Below are 15,224 nucleotides of genomic sequence, written 5' to 3'. Positions count from 1 at the left end.
TTTGCCAATCATGTTGCTCGGTTCATCGTCACTGTGTTAAACTGCAACACAGAAAGTTGGGTGAACCGTCATGTAGATTTTCGAACATCATGCCAGGTTTAACAACAATCGACCCACCTCCTCCTGCAAACGCAGGCATTCCAGGCTTTCAGTCGACCCTGCTTTACAACGGCTCCAGATTTACGGGCTACCAGAAAAGCAAGGGCAATTCCTACGACGTGGAGGTTGTCCTTCAGGTACACTGCGCACTTTTAGTTCTTATAATACAGACATGTAAACTAATGAATAGTAAAAGTTGGTAAACATATTCTTACTTACTAAATTGCTTGTCAATGACTGGAACAACTGCAGGTCCAGTTGAATCCAGATCTTTACAACAGTGCCAACTTTGTTGCAGGCATTTACATTGTCAATGTTATGATTGTTATTAAAAAAAAAGAAATTTCTTGATTTTTTTATTTTTCAGCATGTGGACCATGCAAATTCTTACCTGTGTGGTTACCTGAAAATCAAGGGTCTGACAGAGGAGTTCCCAACGTTGACGACATTCTTTGATGGAGAGATCATCAGCAAGAAGCACCCTTTTCTCACCAGGAAATGGGACGCAGATGAGGATGTTGACAGGAAACACTGGGTAAAAGACTAAACAAGACTAAAACATGTTCTGTTTTGTTCAGCCTTCAAGTAATAGTCGTTTGTCATTTTATTCATTTTTTGATTGATGTATGTCTCCCTAGTTCTGCTATTACTGTCTTTTTTTCTTTATTTTTTCTTGGGGTGGAGCCCCATTACATTTTGGGCATAATTTAAGCTGTAGTTATTTAGAGCTGAGTGGTTTACACACTTCTTTTCTGTTAATGTTACCTGTTTAAGCGTTAATGGGTATAAAACTAAAAGTTACAGCTGAGGATGGCCACATATTATGTCATTTTGTGCACAAAAGCCAAAAGGGAGCATGCTGAAAGTGAAAGTTTAGTTTGTTTATGTTATCTTAATATCTATCTATATGTGTATTACTGTGAGTGCAGACATTGCTGAATGTTATATTGTGTATTCTCTAATATTATGTAAACTAACCTGATTCAGCATGCTAATGATCTAGGCCTTGTTTCTCTGATTTGGACAGTAACAACAGAAAACATTTATGTTTCAGGGCAAGTTCCTTTCATTTTACAACTTTGCAAAGACGTTCAACTCCGACACTTTTGATTATGATGAGCTAGATCGGACAGACTTCGTCTTTATGAGATGGAAGGTAATTTGTTCCCCCATTTTACTATTTTTTAGGTAACAGGAGTTTATGCATACATTATTATCTGCCGTTCTTAGCAACTTTAGACAGTGTAAGCATTTATTTGTGCAATTATGATTTTTATTCAAATCTGAAAATGGAAAAAGTGATGGCAGTAATTTTTTATATGTTTAATTGTTTGGGGTTAACAAAAGCATAATGAGGATATGTTCATCCACTCTTGATATAATTTTTAAAATAATGTTTATTTTGAGGGTATGCAGGACTGGTAATTGTCTAATCTTTTGGGTTCTATTTCTTGGAATGAATGTTGGTGTTATTATTAGTGAGTATTTCTACGCACATACCCTCCCAGAGGGAGGCCCATGGCGTTTACAATATGCCGTGTGAGATGGAATTTTTTACACAATATATCATGCATTCACATCGGCCAGTAAATCTCAAGCGTGTTAGGCGAGTATATACTTTTCACGGCCTATTATTCCAAGTCACATGGGTATTTGGTGGACATTTTTTTTTTATATATGTCTATCCAATTTTGCCAGGAAAGACCCTTTTGTCAATCGTGGGATCTTTAACGTGCACACCCCAATGTAGTGTACACGGGACCTCGGTTTTTCGTCTCATCCGAAAGACTAGCACTTGAACCCACCACCTAGGTTAGGAATGGGGGGAGAAAATAGCGGCCCGACCCAGGGTCGAACACGCAACCTCGATTCCGAGCGCAAGTGCGTTACCACTCGGCCACCCAGACCACGTGTGGCCGAGTGGTGTGTGTGTGTGTGTATGTGTGTACGTACGTATGCGCGTGCATGTGTGTGTGTGCATATTTGCTAGGATTCCATTTCACATGTTTAGGAAATAAAATATATAGACATACATGTATGAACTTTATATTTTGTGAATTCTTTATTGATAAATATGTTATAATAATAATAATAATTATAATAATAATAATAATAATTCTCTTTATTTATATAGCGCCTTATCCGAAGTTCAAAGCGCTTTTATGCCGTGTGAGATGGAATTTTTTACACAATATATCACGCATTCACATCGACCAGCAAACCTCAAGCCTGTTAGGCGAATGTTCACCTTTTGCGGCCTTTATTCCAAGTCACACGGGTATTTGATGGACATTTTTATCTATGCCTATACAATTTTGCCAGGAAAGACCCTTTTGTCAATCGTGGGATCTTTAACGTGCACACCCCAATATAGTGTACACGAAGGGACCTCGGTTTTTCGTCTCATCCGAAAGACTAGCACTTGAACCCACCATCTAGGTTAGGAAAGGGGGGAGAAAATAGCGGCCCGACCCAGGGTCGAACACGCAACCTCTCGATTCCGAGCGCAAGTGCGTTACCACTCGGCCACCCAGTCCACTAATAGTTGGGTCCTGATTTCTGTCTTGACAGGAACACTTCTTGGTGCCAGACCACACTATCAAAGACATCAGTGGAGCATCATTTGCAGGATTTTATTACATATGCTTCCAGAAAAGTACTGCAACTATTGAGGGATATTACTACCACAGAAGCTCAGAATGGTATTAGTTTTTTTGTTTCTTGTAGTTTTGATTAAAAGAAATAGCTGACATGGATGAAGAATAGTATAGTACTATCCCACTGGGCATTTGAGTGAATGGTGTGATGTTTTGGTGTGTGTATATGTGTGTATGTTTGTGTGCGCCTGTATGCAAGCATATATGTGTGATCATTTTGAGCTTATTAGAGTGAGGTAAAGCAGAAAGCAAAATATATAAATATAAATAAGCAAAATTGTTGGTGTTAGTGAGAGTTTGCAAAAAAATAAAAATAAGGGAAGTGTGAAAGGATTGTGAGGAGGGAATGCAGTGAGCACTCATATAAATTCAAATTAAATTACATATCTTAACCCAACTCACATATAGCAATTTACTTCAGTCTAGTGCTAGAATGCTGCATCGCATCACCTTGGTAACAAGGGAGGCAACTCTAAACAAGTCGCGTAAGGCGAAATTACTACATTTAGTCAAGCTGTGGAACTCACAGAATGAAACTGAACGTAGTCCGCCGCTCGTGCAAAAGGCAGTGAAAGTGACGAGCCTGTTTGGCGCGATAGCGGTTGCGCTGTGCTTCATAGCACGCTTTACTGTACCTCTCTTCGTGTTAAGTTTCTGAGCGTGTTTTTAATCCAAACATATCATATCTATATGTTTTTTGAATCAGGAACCGACAAGGAATAAGATGAAATTGTTTTTAAATCGATTTCGGAAATTTAATTTTGATCATAATTTTTATATTTTTAATTTTTAGAGCTTGTTTTTAATCTAAATATAACATATTTATATGTTTTTGGAATCAGAACATGATAAAGAATAAGATGAACGTAAATTTGGATCGTTTTATAAAAAAAAAATTTTTTAACAATTTTCAGATTTTTAATGACCAAAGTCATTAATTAATTTTTAAGCCACCAACCTGAAATGCAATACCGAAGCCCGGCCTTCGTCGAAGATTGCTTGGCCAAAATTTCAATCAATTTGATTGAAAAATGAGGGTGTGACAGTGCCGCCTCAACTTTTACAAAAAGCCGGATATGACGTCATCAAAGACATTTATGGAAAAAAAGAAAAAAACGTCTGGGGATATCATTCCCAGGAACTCTCATGTAAAATTTCATAAAGATTGGTCCAGTAGTTTAGTCTGAATCGCTCTACACACACACACGCACAGACAGACACACACACACACACACACACACACACACACATTCATCACACCCTCGTCTCGATTCCCCCCTCTACGTTAAAACATTTAGTCAAAACTTGACTAAATGCAAAAAGGAGCTACCTTGACCCATAAACAGGACAAAGTCACGTGACTTCCTGACCTTGCCGCCATATTGTAATCATTCTCTACTCGGCGCTCCGTGGCTACGGACGTGTTTTGCTTCGCTTAGGCTTTTCAGCCTTTCGTCTGACTTTTCCTTGGGTCAGACTTCACCTTGGTTATCCTTGCACGTACCTCTTCTCTTACTTTGTGTTTGGGGTGAGCATTTTTGCATAGTGATGCCACCCCACCCCCCCCCCCCCCCCCCCTGTAGACAGTGGTAAAAAAGTGTGAGACAAATGTGTACAGTAGGTTGCTTACAGCTGCACTTTATTCACAACCCACAGACACAAACGTCAGTTTTTTTTCTCCCACACTGGTCTTTTAAAAGTCAACATTTTTGTTAATTCAATGGCAGTGAAAGGGCAACAAAAAGTGCTTTTGATTTGGTTAATTGTGGCATTCATCAGTCTGATATTGTGAAATGATAACTTACCTGAGGAAAATGATTTCTCTGGGCCACGCAAGGGTCAGCGAATCGTTCTCCCACACGTCGGTAGACACGTCGCCTGCCATCATGATGGAAGAGTTGACACCTGCTTTCACCAGAGAAGAGAACTTGGCCCCATTGTCGCAGGTTACGCTGACGAAGCTGCTGTCTGCACCAGGCCAGGCGGGCAGCGCGGTGCCTGGGTTGCAGTACGGGCCGGACAGCAGGACGCCTGGGTCGAATGCCATGTTCCTTCAGACGGTTCCTGACGACACGCGGGCAGATGCGGCGAAGTCCTGGGATGGTTCTGGCAGTAACAGTAGCCGGGTGGAATCGATTACGCAGATGCTGCACCCTAATGAAGCGGTCTTGCTGAGGATTGGTGACACGGGGCCGTCCTTGGCGAGGCATGTCTCGAACGTTACCGTTGTTTTGCTGGTACCTTCTTCGCCACAAGGCAACTGATTGCCTGGTCACTCCGAATCTCCTTGCAACATCAGTATAAGTCATCCCTCCTCTCAACATCCCTATTGCGACGAGTCTATCGTTCACACACGTTCGTGGCATGGTGAAAGAGAAAGACAGAGTGGACAGTTTTGGGCAAAGAGAAAGAAACATTTTAGTGAGTTGTTCTCACTCACAAACAAACGGACAAACCAAAGGCAGTACTTTCATGCAATATTCGTGGATCAGCAGCAGACCTTTTGCAGGTTTCAAGTACGGGTAGACGTGCCCCGAGAGTCAAAGAGTGCAGGCCTACCTGTTTACAGCACACACAGCGTGCACTGGCTGTCGGCAGCGTCGGCAAGCTTAGGCGTCAGTCTAGTAAACTCCAAAATGACACCATGCGTCTTTGAGGACCAATTGTGAAAAAACTAAGCAACCGAGAACATTCCGGTTTTTTTCTTCTTCTCAGGAATTGATGGTTCTATGATCGTACCACCCCGCTCTCCTGCAACTTTTTCCGATTTTGAGATATTAAATAATGTTACCAAGGTGATGCGATACAGCGTTCTAGCACTAGACTGAAGTAAATTGCTATATGTGTGTTGGGTAAGTATATTAATCAAATGATAATTTACTACTAACATTTTTGATTTCTTTCTTCTGTTTCTGTTTTTGTTTTACATTTTCTTATTTACTCCTATTTTTCAGGTACCAGTCACTCAACCTGACCCATGTGAAAGAGAACAGCATACCAGTGTATGAGTTTCGATGAGAAATGCCAGCCTGTTGACATTATTTAGTGAGGCCAGTTAGTTGTATGTCATGTGTAATATATAAGCAGATTGTTCCGTGGCAAAAGGTGATAGCAAAAGACCACAGAAGAATGAATGATTGACACAAAGGATTTTTCTGACATTTTTTTTCTCACTTCTAGCTTTATAACAGGTTGTTTGTTGTTAAATGTTCTGGTCAGCTATGAGCCACCTGAAACTGCTTTCTGGCTTTTGTTGAACCATTGAATGTCCCGAATGCCATATGCTTTTCATTGACAATCCTGTCTCTTATGTTCCAGTGCAATGCACTAGCCCACTCTCATCTGCAAATAGTAAATTTATTGTCTCAATTAAGTTCTTTTTTTATTTAAATGCAATGAAGCATTCTTGAACTGCCGTGAAGCTTTTCACGGAGGTAAAACATGCATGGTGGAACAGAACAGATTTTAGAATTCATAAGTTACAGTTGTTCTTGTTGGCTGCGGCCACAGTAGATCTCAGGAATCTTTTTCCCCAATTAAATTTGGTGAATTCTTTATAACACACACGTACACATACAGTATTTTAAGATTGTTTTTAGATTCATCCAAACTTTTGAGCTTGCTACTTTTAGTACGTGTACTTCCATTCAGCATAACAATAAATTCTAATATGCAGGCGATTTTCAAACAACGTTTTGACACTTCCTTTTGATATTACCATTTAGTGGTATGCTCTGTTTGAGACAGGATTGTCAATGGGTCACAATCTTGTTACATGTTCATTATCTGTGATTCTAACATTCTCATGTCTTTTTGTAAAAGCTGTTCATGTTATGTACTGCTGTTTTTCCAAATGTATAAGAGAGTGTACCATAGGTATATACATTTCTAGGGTGCTTTCAGCTATAAAGATACAAGAACCTTCACTGAGATTGACATTTGTAGGGTGCTTTCAGCTATAAAGATACAAGAACCTTCACTGACATTGACATTTCTAGGGTGCTTTCAGCTATAAAGATACAAGAACCTTCACTGACATTGACATTTCTAAGGTGCTTTCAGCTATAAAGATACAAGAACCTTCACTGACATTGACATTTCTAGGGTGCTTTCAGCTATAAAGATACAAGAACCTTCAATGAGATTGACATTTACTCCATTAGCTTGTTCATTAAGTTGCCATTAAAATCGACATTTTTGTATTCCCTGTCAAATTCTGAATCCAAAAATATATAGACATAGAGTTTACTCTAAAAATGTGCTCACAATTGAAGAAAATAGGTTAATTAGGTACAACTTTCGCATGCTTCGAGCATGACCCATCTTGGTCTTCGGCTAGCCAGCATGCCAGCGCTTTGTCGGCCTACAAGGGTTTGGGTCAACCTATGGTTTAACTAGTCTTGGTGGAACAAACATGCAGTACATTCAGTTTCATTCTGTGACTTCCACAGTGTAATAGCATAATCATTCTGACTAAATGTGGTGCTTAGTAGTGTGTTTTCAGTAATAGGAGCCTCCTTCAAAATTCTACTGCAATGTTGTGCCTATGAGAAGAGAGTGCCCCACACATATATATAAAGTTAAAATAGTATCACATGTGTATGTTCTGGTATGATATGCTTTTACTTGTGATTGCATAGAATTGTCAAGTGGCTGAACTGCTTAGAACTGAGGAGTTACACTGCATTCCCTTTTGCATGCATCATTTCAGGGTATGTAACAAAACTCTTTTTGTGGAAAGAACAGGATTTTTGGGTGGAGCCTTACAGCTGGTCCCAAGTGTGCACACCAAGCATAAATGTAGTTATTATTTTTTGTTGGATCACACCTTGCATCTACCTCATCACAATGTAACATGGAGTCATGAGTTTTCTTTGGGCTCCCTGCTGCTGACGTCAGTGAGCTACGCAAGGGAGAACAGTCCGTTTCACAAGGAATTCTAGATTCTAGTAGAAGCCACACCACCATATTTCTTTCATTACGAGGGTGTTCTTGGCATTTTTGCTTTGCATGTAGCAAAATTGTTGCTTAAATCAAATTTTCTATCAAATCGTAATACAGTTTTGACTTGGATTTAAGGAAAATTCATGTACAGTGTATTCGTAATTTATTTTTACAGGCTAATTTGTATGTGCTGTGTTGTTGTTGATGAGAGTCATACAAAATTACAGAAGAAATATGAAATGACACAGTAATGCATAAAAGCAAAGAACATTTTGTCTTTAGGACACAACTCTGTTTGTTTTTATGACATAAATCTTCAAACTAAATTTGATTTTATGCTGTGAGTTTCAGTTTTATGAGCATAATTATAATAATCTTTTCACAAGCAGCTTTGGAATATTTGTCATTTAGTTATTTTTGTTGAAAGAAATATTTGAGACAAGTCTACAGTAGGAATGTTACCAGTCCCCCAATTTTTTTCTTTTAAAGTAGGGGAACCATTTTTGTGGTCAAATGTAATATTTGATATAATTGTATGTTTAAGATATTATTTTGCTAGGTATTGTCATGTTTTGAAGTAAACTGGGTCTCAGTTTTCTTGCTAGAAATGTTTGCCTGCTTTTATAATGAATATTTAATTATCAGTAAATGGATCTTCTCTACTCTAAGGGCTTGTGTTTTTCTCAAGATATTCTGAAATCATGTGGTGCTTTAAAAAAAGGAAGAGGGAAAGGTGTACCAGGCTACCAGTGATTGAGGGGAGGGGGTGAGAAGGGGCATGGATAAAGCGTGATCTAGGTCTCTCTAATCTGTGTCACAAGCACCCACCGGTGATTGAGGGGAGGAGGTGAGAAGGGGGGGGGCCATGGATAAAGCGTGATCTAGGTCTCTCTAATCTGTGTCACAAGCACCCTTACTCCTTTTCATAATATTTTTGTTATGGCAGTCAACAACATGTGCATGATAATAAATATGTCACCCCCGCGGGTAAGGGGGAAGAATTTACCCGATGCTCCCCAGCATGTCGTAAGAGGCGACTAACGAATTCTGTTTCTCTTTTTACCCTTGTTAAGTGTTTCTTGTATAGAATATAGTCCATTTTTGTAAAGATTTTAGTCAAGCAGTATGTAAGAAATGTTAAGTCCTTTGCACTGGAAACTTGCATTCTCCCAGTAAGGTAATACATAGTACTACGTTGCAAGCCCCTGGAGCAAATTTTTGATTAGTGCTTTTGTGAACAAGAAACAATTGACAAGTGGCTCTATCCCATCTCCCCCCTTTCCCCGTCGCGATATAACCTTCATGGTTGAAAACGACGTTAAACACCAAATAAAGAAAGAAAGAATAAATATGTCATTTGTGTATATATAATTAACCTGGTGCAGGTTGTGTTTTTGCAAATAAACCATTGAAATACTTCCCTACACCTGTGTATACATTTGTGTAGCTCTCCAATTGGTGTTTTGAACATGTAAAGCCGAGCGGTGGTAGCTTCACGGGAATATTAACTGTGTGTCTAAGATGTCACCGTGCATGCGGTTTTAAAAGGCATTTGTCAGGATGGCATTCAAACCACACGCACCAGACGAACAGACGAACAAAATACAAAATCAACAAGAGTATTATAGGATTTCAAATTGTATTCAGACCAAAACAATCAAAACAAACATACGTGGGCTACGTGAGTTCTTCCATAGAAAGTATATCTATAAAGAATCTAGGTTGGCTCTAAACACAGTCTCTTCTTCTATACTAACAAATAAAATCTAAATCCTTAAACTGCTGAAAAATCGGGCATGACCTGTCGGTACCCTGGCGACTAAACTGACTCTTTGAAAACAAAACCTAAGTCCTAATCTGGATGAAAAATCGGGCAGGGGTTCGGGGCCTGGACAAAATCGAGTGACGCCACTCGATCACTGCTTGTTGGTAACCTTGGCACGCACTACTCTAATCAGCCTGGTGGTAACCGAGTAAACAGCGCGCACTGTTCACTATTGCCAGTGGGACAAGAGTTGCGTATTGAGGACGTGGTCAAGCACCAAGGCACAAAACCACACGCAACTCCCGAAAGACACTGTCGAGCAGATGGCATAGGTTCCCGCACCTTTTGCCCAACTCAATGTATCTTTCGGGGAGAGGCACCGAGCAGATGGCATAGGTTCCCGCACCTTTTGCCCAACTCAATGTATCTTTCGGGGAGAGGCACCGAGCAGATGGCATAGGTTCCCGCACCTTTTGCCCAACTCAGTATATCTCTCGGGGAGAGGCACCGAGCAGATGGCATAGGTTCCCGCACCTTTTGCCCAACTCAATGTATCTTTCGGGGAGAGGCACCGAGCAGATGGCATAGGTTCCCGCACCTTTTGCCCAACTCAGTGTATCAGTCTCTCCCCAGTGGTAGTTTTGATGACCCTGACACTAAAACAGGGGAGACGCATGCTTCAGGCACTTATTAGGCACCCTACTCTCTCACACGTCTCCCGACCTCATGAGGACAGCGGCTTTTATAGCTAACGGGGCTTCCTCCCACGTCACCCTAGCGAGACCAATGAGAATCCCGCTCTGGCAGCGCGGGAGCAAAAGGGAGGGTAGGTGGAGGGCTCCGAGCCTGCTGCCAGCCTCCTTACAAACTGAAGTTAAATTCCTCAATTATACACAAAAGCTTTTCTATTAAGAAAACCCACATGAAAAATGATGTACAAACATATGTCCTTAAACGACAAACCTTACAACGTATCTGTAGATACCAAACACTTGTAGGTAGACAAAAACGCAGACGAACTGCAAAACTTACAATTACACTCTGTCTCTCAAAGACTGAGCAATTATGTCACACACACCAATACTTCTTCCTTCTCTTCAGTTCACAAAACGTACACAAGACGTTCATATCAAACGGCAAATCCATGCCCATAAAACTGACCCGCAAAAACAACTCGTGCTCCAAGCACCAACGGCCATTGCCATAACAAAAACCGTCTGCACACACCAGTCTCAATCGTCTTTGTACATTCGTATTAGCCACATATATGATTAACATAGCGCCTACATTCTACTGAATAAATGAATACATGTATTGGATATACGAATGAAAGGGATACCGAGGAAAAGAATGGCAAGATAAAATAGAGAGAGAGAGCGGGAGAGTATGAGTTTGTGAGTATAGCAGCAAGAAACGTCAAGCCTGGCAATAAACAAACTAAAGAAGGGGGTGGAAAGAGAGGGTAAAAAGAACACGCCCCTCTTCACCAAACCTTCATAAAAACTGACTGTAAAACTTAACAAAGATGGTCCTAAAACAAAAAGGGACGTTATTTGTTGTATCCCAAAACGATGTGATTAAAACATTACAAGAAAAGGTAGGGCAAAGAAGATCCTAAAATCTTCAAGTCGAATCATTTCCTACAGCTACATGGGGGGGGGGGGGGGGGGGGGGGGTAAAGTCCAGTTGCGGGAGGGGGAGGGCAGGACTAGAACAAAGGCCCCTCTGTTGTCAGCTCGGCTTCCCAGGGCCAGCCACGGTCGCCTCAGCAGCACATGTGAAAGTAATTAACTCGCTCGGTACCGGAGTTTTGCTAAGGAATAGAGTAAAACTCCGATCTGGCTGTATAAAAGTGGTCAGCTTAAAATGACCTACTTTCTCTGCTCAAGACACGGGCTGTCCGTACTGTATCTCCTCTCGTACACTTACAAGGTTCTTATGGGGAAAATAAGAGATACCAAGAAAAAAATGTATGTGCACTGCACTTTTCTCCACAAACACACACGAGTAACAAGGATTATGATATCATCCAAATATCTGATGATTTGTCATATGGATGGAGTGTTACGTATGAAAGGAAGTGTGCATGTGTGCGAACCTGTGTCTTAGTGCACCCTGCCTAAATCAATCCTTACTGTAAGAACAGAAAAAAGAAAACAGATACAAAAACAAAAACAAAACAGGAAGGCACAACGTACAATTACATAGCCCAATTCAACACATTTCTAAATTATATAAACATAATCCTTGTTTCCTTTCTTGTCTTTCTATTTAATTATTTTATAGAACTACTCATAGCAACAAAATCCTGTTCTCTCCATATTTAATAATCTGGATTTTAAAGAAAAATTATAACGATCAACATAATAAAAGAATATCCTTATCTTGTTCAACAACAATAACGAAAACAAAGACAAAACAAAAATCAATGATTTGACAATTTGAGAGGTTTAAATGGGTACCACTCCAGAAAAAATTATTACACTTAAAATTAATTTTACTTAAATATTCTTCTACCAAATATCTTTTTCTCAAATCTCTTTTAAATGCAACCAGTGTAGGAACAACTTTTGCATACTTACACTTGTAAATAAAAAAATTGGCATTTAATATTATAAAATCAAATACTGTACTACCTTTAATATTTTTATCAATACCAAACAAAATAAACTTTTCATTAAAGGAAATGTTTTCAAAATTTTATTTTACTGGGTCTGCATTAAATTTATTCAGGATATATAATAATAATAATAATAATGCAAACTTTTATAGCGCTATTCTAGAAAAATGTCTACTCTTAGCGCTTTACAATACATACATCGACCAAGCATACTATACACGCACAGGCAAAGAAACCGACCAAACATAACCAACAAACTATACATGCACAGGCAAAGAAAACGACCAAGCATACAATACACGCACAGGCAAAGATAACGACCAAACATAAGCAAACATACTATGACCAAACATAACCAACATACTATACGCGCGCAGGCAAAGAGAACAATCAGCACATGTAATAATTACTGACAACTAATAATGCAGGCATACAATGACAGTCCAACACACAGCCTAAGCACAAGAACCACAATAGGCTTCTATAGAAAAACGTGTCACACACACAAACAGTGCTGACACAAAGCGCAGAAAATATATATACACGTTATTTTAGGCACTAGGTAGGGGGTGAGGTGGGGCGGAATGGGGTGGGTGGGGAGATGCTGGAGGGAAAAAATCACTTGCGCTGAAAGAGGTGTGTTTTGAGATTTGTCTTGAATGTGTCACCAACAAGTACACAAACATAATGTGTCACCAACAAGTACACAAACATTCTGTATGAGTAGTCATTCAAAGTTTTAACTGAAAGCATCAGGTGTGTGCATGTGGTTTGAATTGAGAAAATATAGACAGTAGTTTGACCCACACAGGCCACAGACAACATACGATTACTCCCTTATTCGAAGGGACGCAACTCTCGTCGCAATGTAGCAACGCGCATGCGCAAAGCGGAAGTTTCAAACTTGATTCGGTCTTCAAACGTTACGCAGGTTTTGTCATTTTTGTTGCTGTAGTGGTATAAACAGTAGCCTAACCGATTGACAATGGATGAGTCAAATGAATGGGAATTGAGCAAGGAAAACGTCCAGCCACTTCGACAAGGACGGAAGGTTGCATATTTGACATCTGCTTTGCAGCATACACCCACTGACCTACAACTCATCAAAGACCAGAAAGAGTAAGAACCTGCCCTGGAGTCTTTATTTCCCTCTCTCTCTCTCTCTCTCTCTCTCTCTCTCTCTCTCTCTCTCTCTCTCTCTCTCTCTCTCTCTCTCTCTCTCTCTCTCTCTCTCTCTCTCTCTCTCTCTCTCTCTCTCTCTCTCTCTCTCTCTCTCTCTCTCTCTCTCTCTCTCTCTCTCTCTCTCTCTCTCTCTCTCTCTCTCTCTCTCTCTCTCTCTCTCTCTCTCTCTCTCTCTCTCTCTCTCTCTCTCTCTCTCTCTCTCTCTCTCTCTCTCTCTCTCTCTCTCTCTCTCTCTCTCTCTCTCTCTCTCTCTCTCTCTCTCTCTCTCTCTCTCTCTCTCTCTCTCTCTCTCTCTCTCTCTCTCTCTCTCTCTCTCTCTCTCTCTCTCTCTCTCTCTCTCTCTCTCTCTCTCTCTCTCTCTCTCTCTCTCTCTCTCTCTCTCTCTGTCTGTCTCTCTCTCTCTGTCTGTCTCGGTGTCTGCCTCTGATTCCCAGCTTACCATGGCCGCAAAACAGAAAAGGTGTAGGTACTCGCAGTTATCTTGAACTAGTGTTGTAAAGGCAAACAGAACTCCAGTGGCTGAGTAAACTTTTGCTTGTTTGCTTGCTTTGTGTTTTTTTTTCTCTCTAGTTTATTGAGAGTGAGATATTAGCCACTGTTTGTATAGTCACCAAATGCTGAGAGGGGTGTTAGTTGATGCAGGATTTAAATTTTGAGATATCCGGATTTAGAACCAGGGTCGACTCTGAGGTTCACACTCTTTTTTTCACTTTCAGGGTAACAACAGTATGACTATGTGACGTCACTTATTCTCCTGGACTAATTCTGGAGTATGATGGTTCTTTATGTGTATGATATGACTATGAGTAACACTTTCATTTATTAATTAACGAGGACAAGTATGACTAAGACTAAGAGTTAAGACAAGCAAACTGGAACTGTGCAAGTTGGAGTTGAATCAAACTTCAAAATCAGACTCGGAGAGAAAAATCATAAATGATGGCTGTGTTTCTTTTCAGTGCCTTTGAAAGGCATCTCAGAATGAACGACGGAGAAGATCCTTTGGAAGTATGGGACAGGTAAGTACTAAAGTAGCTCAGCTCCTTCACGGCTTCAGTAGTGCAGCGCAACCCCTGCCCCCTTTTAACTTTATTTAAGCCCACCAAAGATCTGAGAAAATCAGGGCATAAAAAGGGAGAGAGTCTCTAAATGTCAGAGGTCAATTTAGTATATATACGGAGGTTAAAGAATATGAGCAGAAAAAATAGATCTTAAAATTCGACTTAGAGGGGGGTCTTTTAACTTTAAGGGAAGTTGAAGTGTATGACTACACCATGCATGTAGTCATGTACTACTGTAGGGCCAAAAAAAAAATAGGTCTGTTTACGGTATCATAGGCCAAAAAAATAGGGTCGGTAGGTCGGGATTTATTTTATTTTGTTAAAAAAAAATTTTTTCCCCAAAAAACCATATTTTTACGTTATTTTGCAAAAAACAAGATTTTTTTTTTTTTTTTTTTTTCCCCAAATCCAAAAAAAAAGTCTAGGGTCGCGCGAAAAAAATAGGGTCGGTCGGGTTACCGTAAACAGACTATTTTTTTTTGTTTTGGCCTAGTACTACAACTACCTGCTATTTTGCCAGGGCTTGGTGAATGATATTCCACCAGGTGGGTTTTTTTCTTCTCAGATTCATGAGAAATAGTCTTGCATCTTCCTCGTCTTCTTATTGATATTAATTATTATCATGCTGCATTCATTAATACATGTATAAAAAAAAGGCTAAATTAAGGTTAATCCTGCCTTTACTGAGCAGCCGTATGATGATGGGTGCATTGAACTTTGAAGTGTAGATCACTATAGATTTGTAAAATGTCATGTTTGTGGATTTTTCAGTAAATCTCTTGTAAAATTTGTTTTGGAATTGCATCCTGAATATTTCTTGATTTTTCACAGTTAGTCAAGTTTTGACTGAATGTTTTAACATAGACGGAGAATCGAGACGAGGGTCGTGGTGTATG

General features: G+C 40.0%; 2 protein-coding genes across 2 annotated transcripts in view; both read left to right on the top strand.

Moving 5' to 3' along the window:
* Positions 1–89: 89 nt before the first annotated feature.
* On the top strand, positions 90–9,124 carry LOC138960409 (glucose-induced degradation protein 4 homolog). Its single transcript, XM_070332321.1, has 5 exons — positions 90–236; positions 467–634; positions 1,154–1,255; positions 2,671–2,801; positions 5,711–9,124. Exons 1-5 carry the CDS (start codon positions 90–92, stop codon positions 5,772–5,774), a joined length of 612 nt encoding a protein of 203 aa, XP_070188422.1. The 3' UTR covers positions 5,775–9,124.
* Positions 9,125–12,875: 3,751 nt separating this feature from the next.
* The window catches only part of LOC138955261 (mitotic checkpoint serine/threonine-protein kinase BUB1 beta-like), a 64,904-nt gene continuing 62,555 nt past the window's right edge, over positions 12,876–15,224 (top strand). The window contains exons 1-2 of the mRNA XM_070326901.1: positions 12,876–13,204; positions 14,227–14,286. Of these exons, the coding sequence (XP_070183002.1) occupies positions 13,071–13,204; positions 14,227–14,286 (194 nt within the window). The 5' untranslated portion in view covers positions 12,876–13,070. The remainder of the gene's footprint in view (positions 13,205–14,226; positions 14,287–15,224) is intronic.

The sequence above is a fragment of the Littorina saxatilis genome, linkage group LG2 (assembly GCF_037325665.1).
Source record: "Littorina saxatilis isolate snail1 linkage group LG2, US_GU_Lsax_2.0, whole genome shotgun sequence".
Lineage (NCBI taxonomy): Eukaryota > Metazoa > Mollusca > Gastropoda > Littorinimorpha > Littorinidae > Littorina > Littorina saxatilis.
This window is presented reverse-complemented; position numbering and strand designations above follow the sequence as displayed.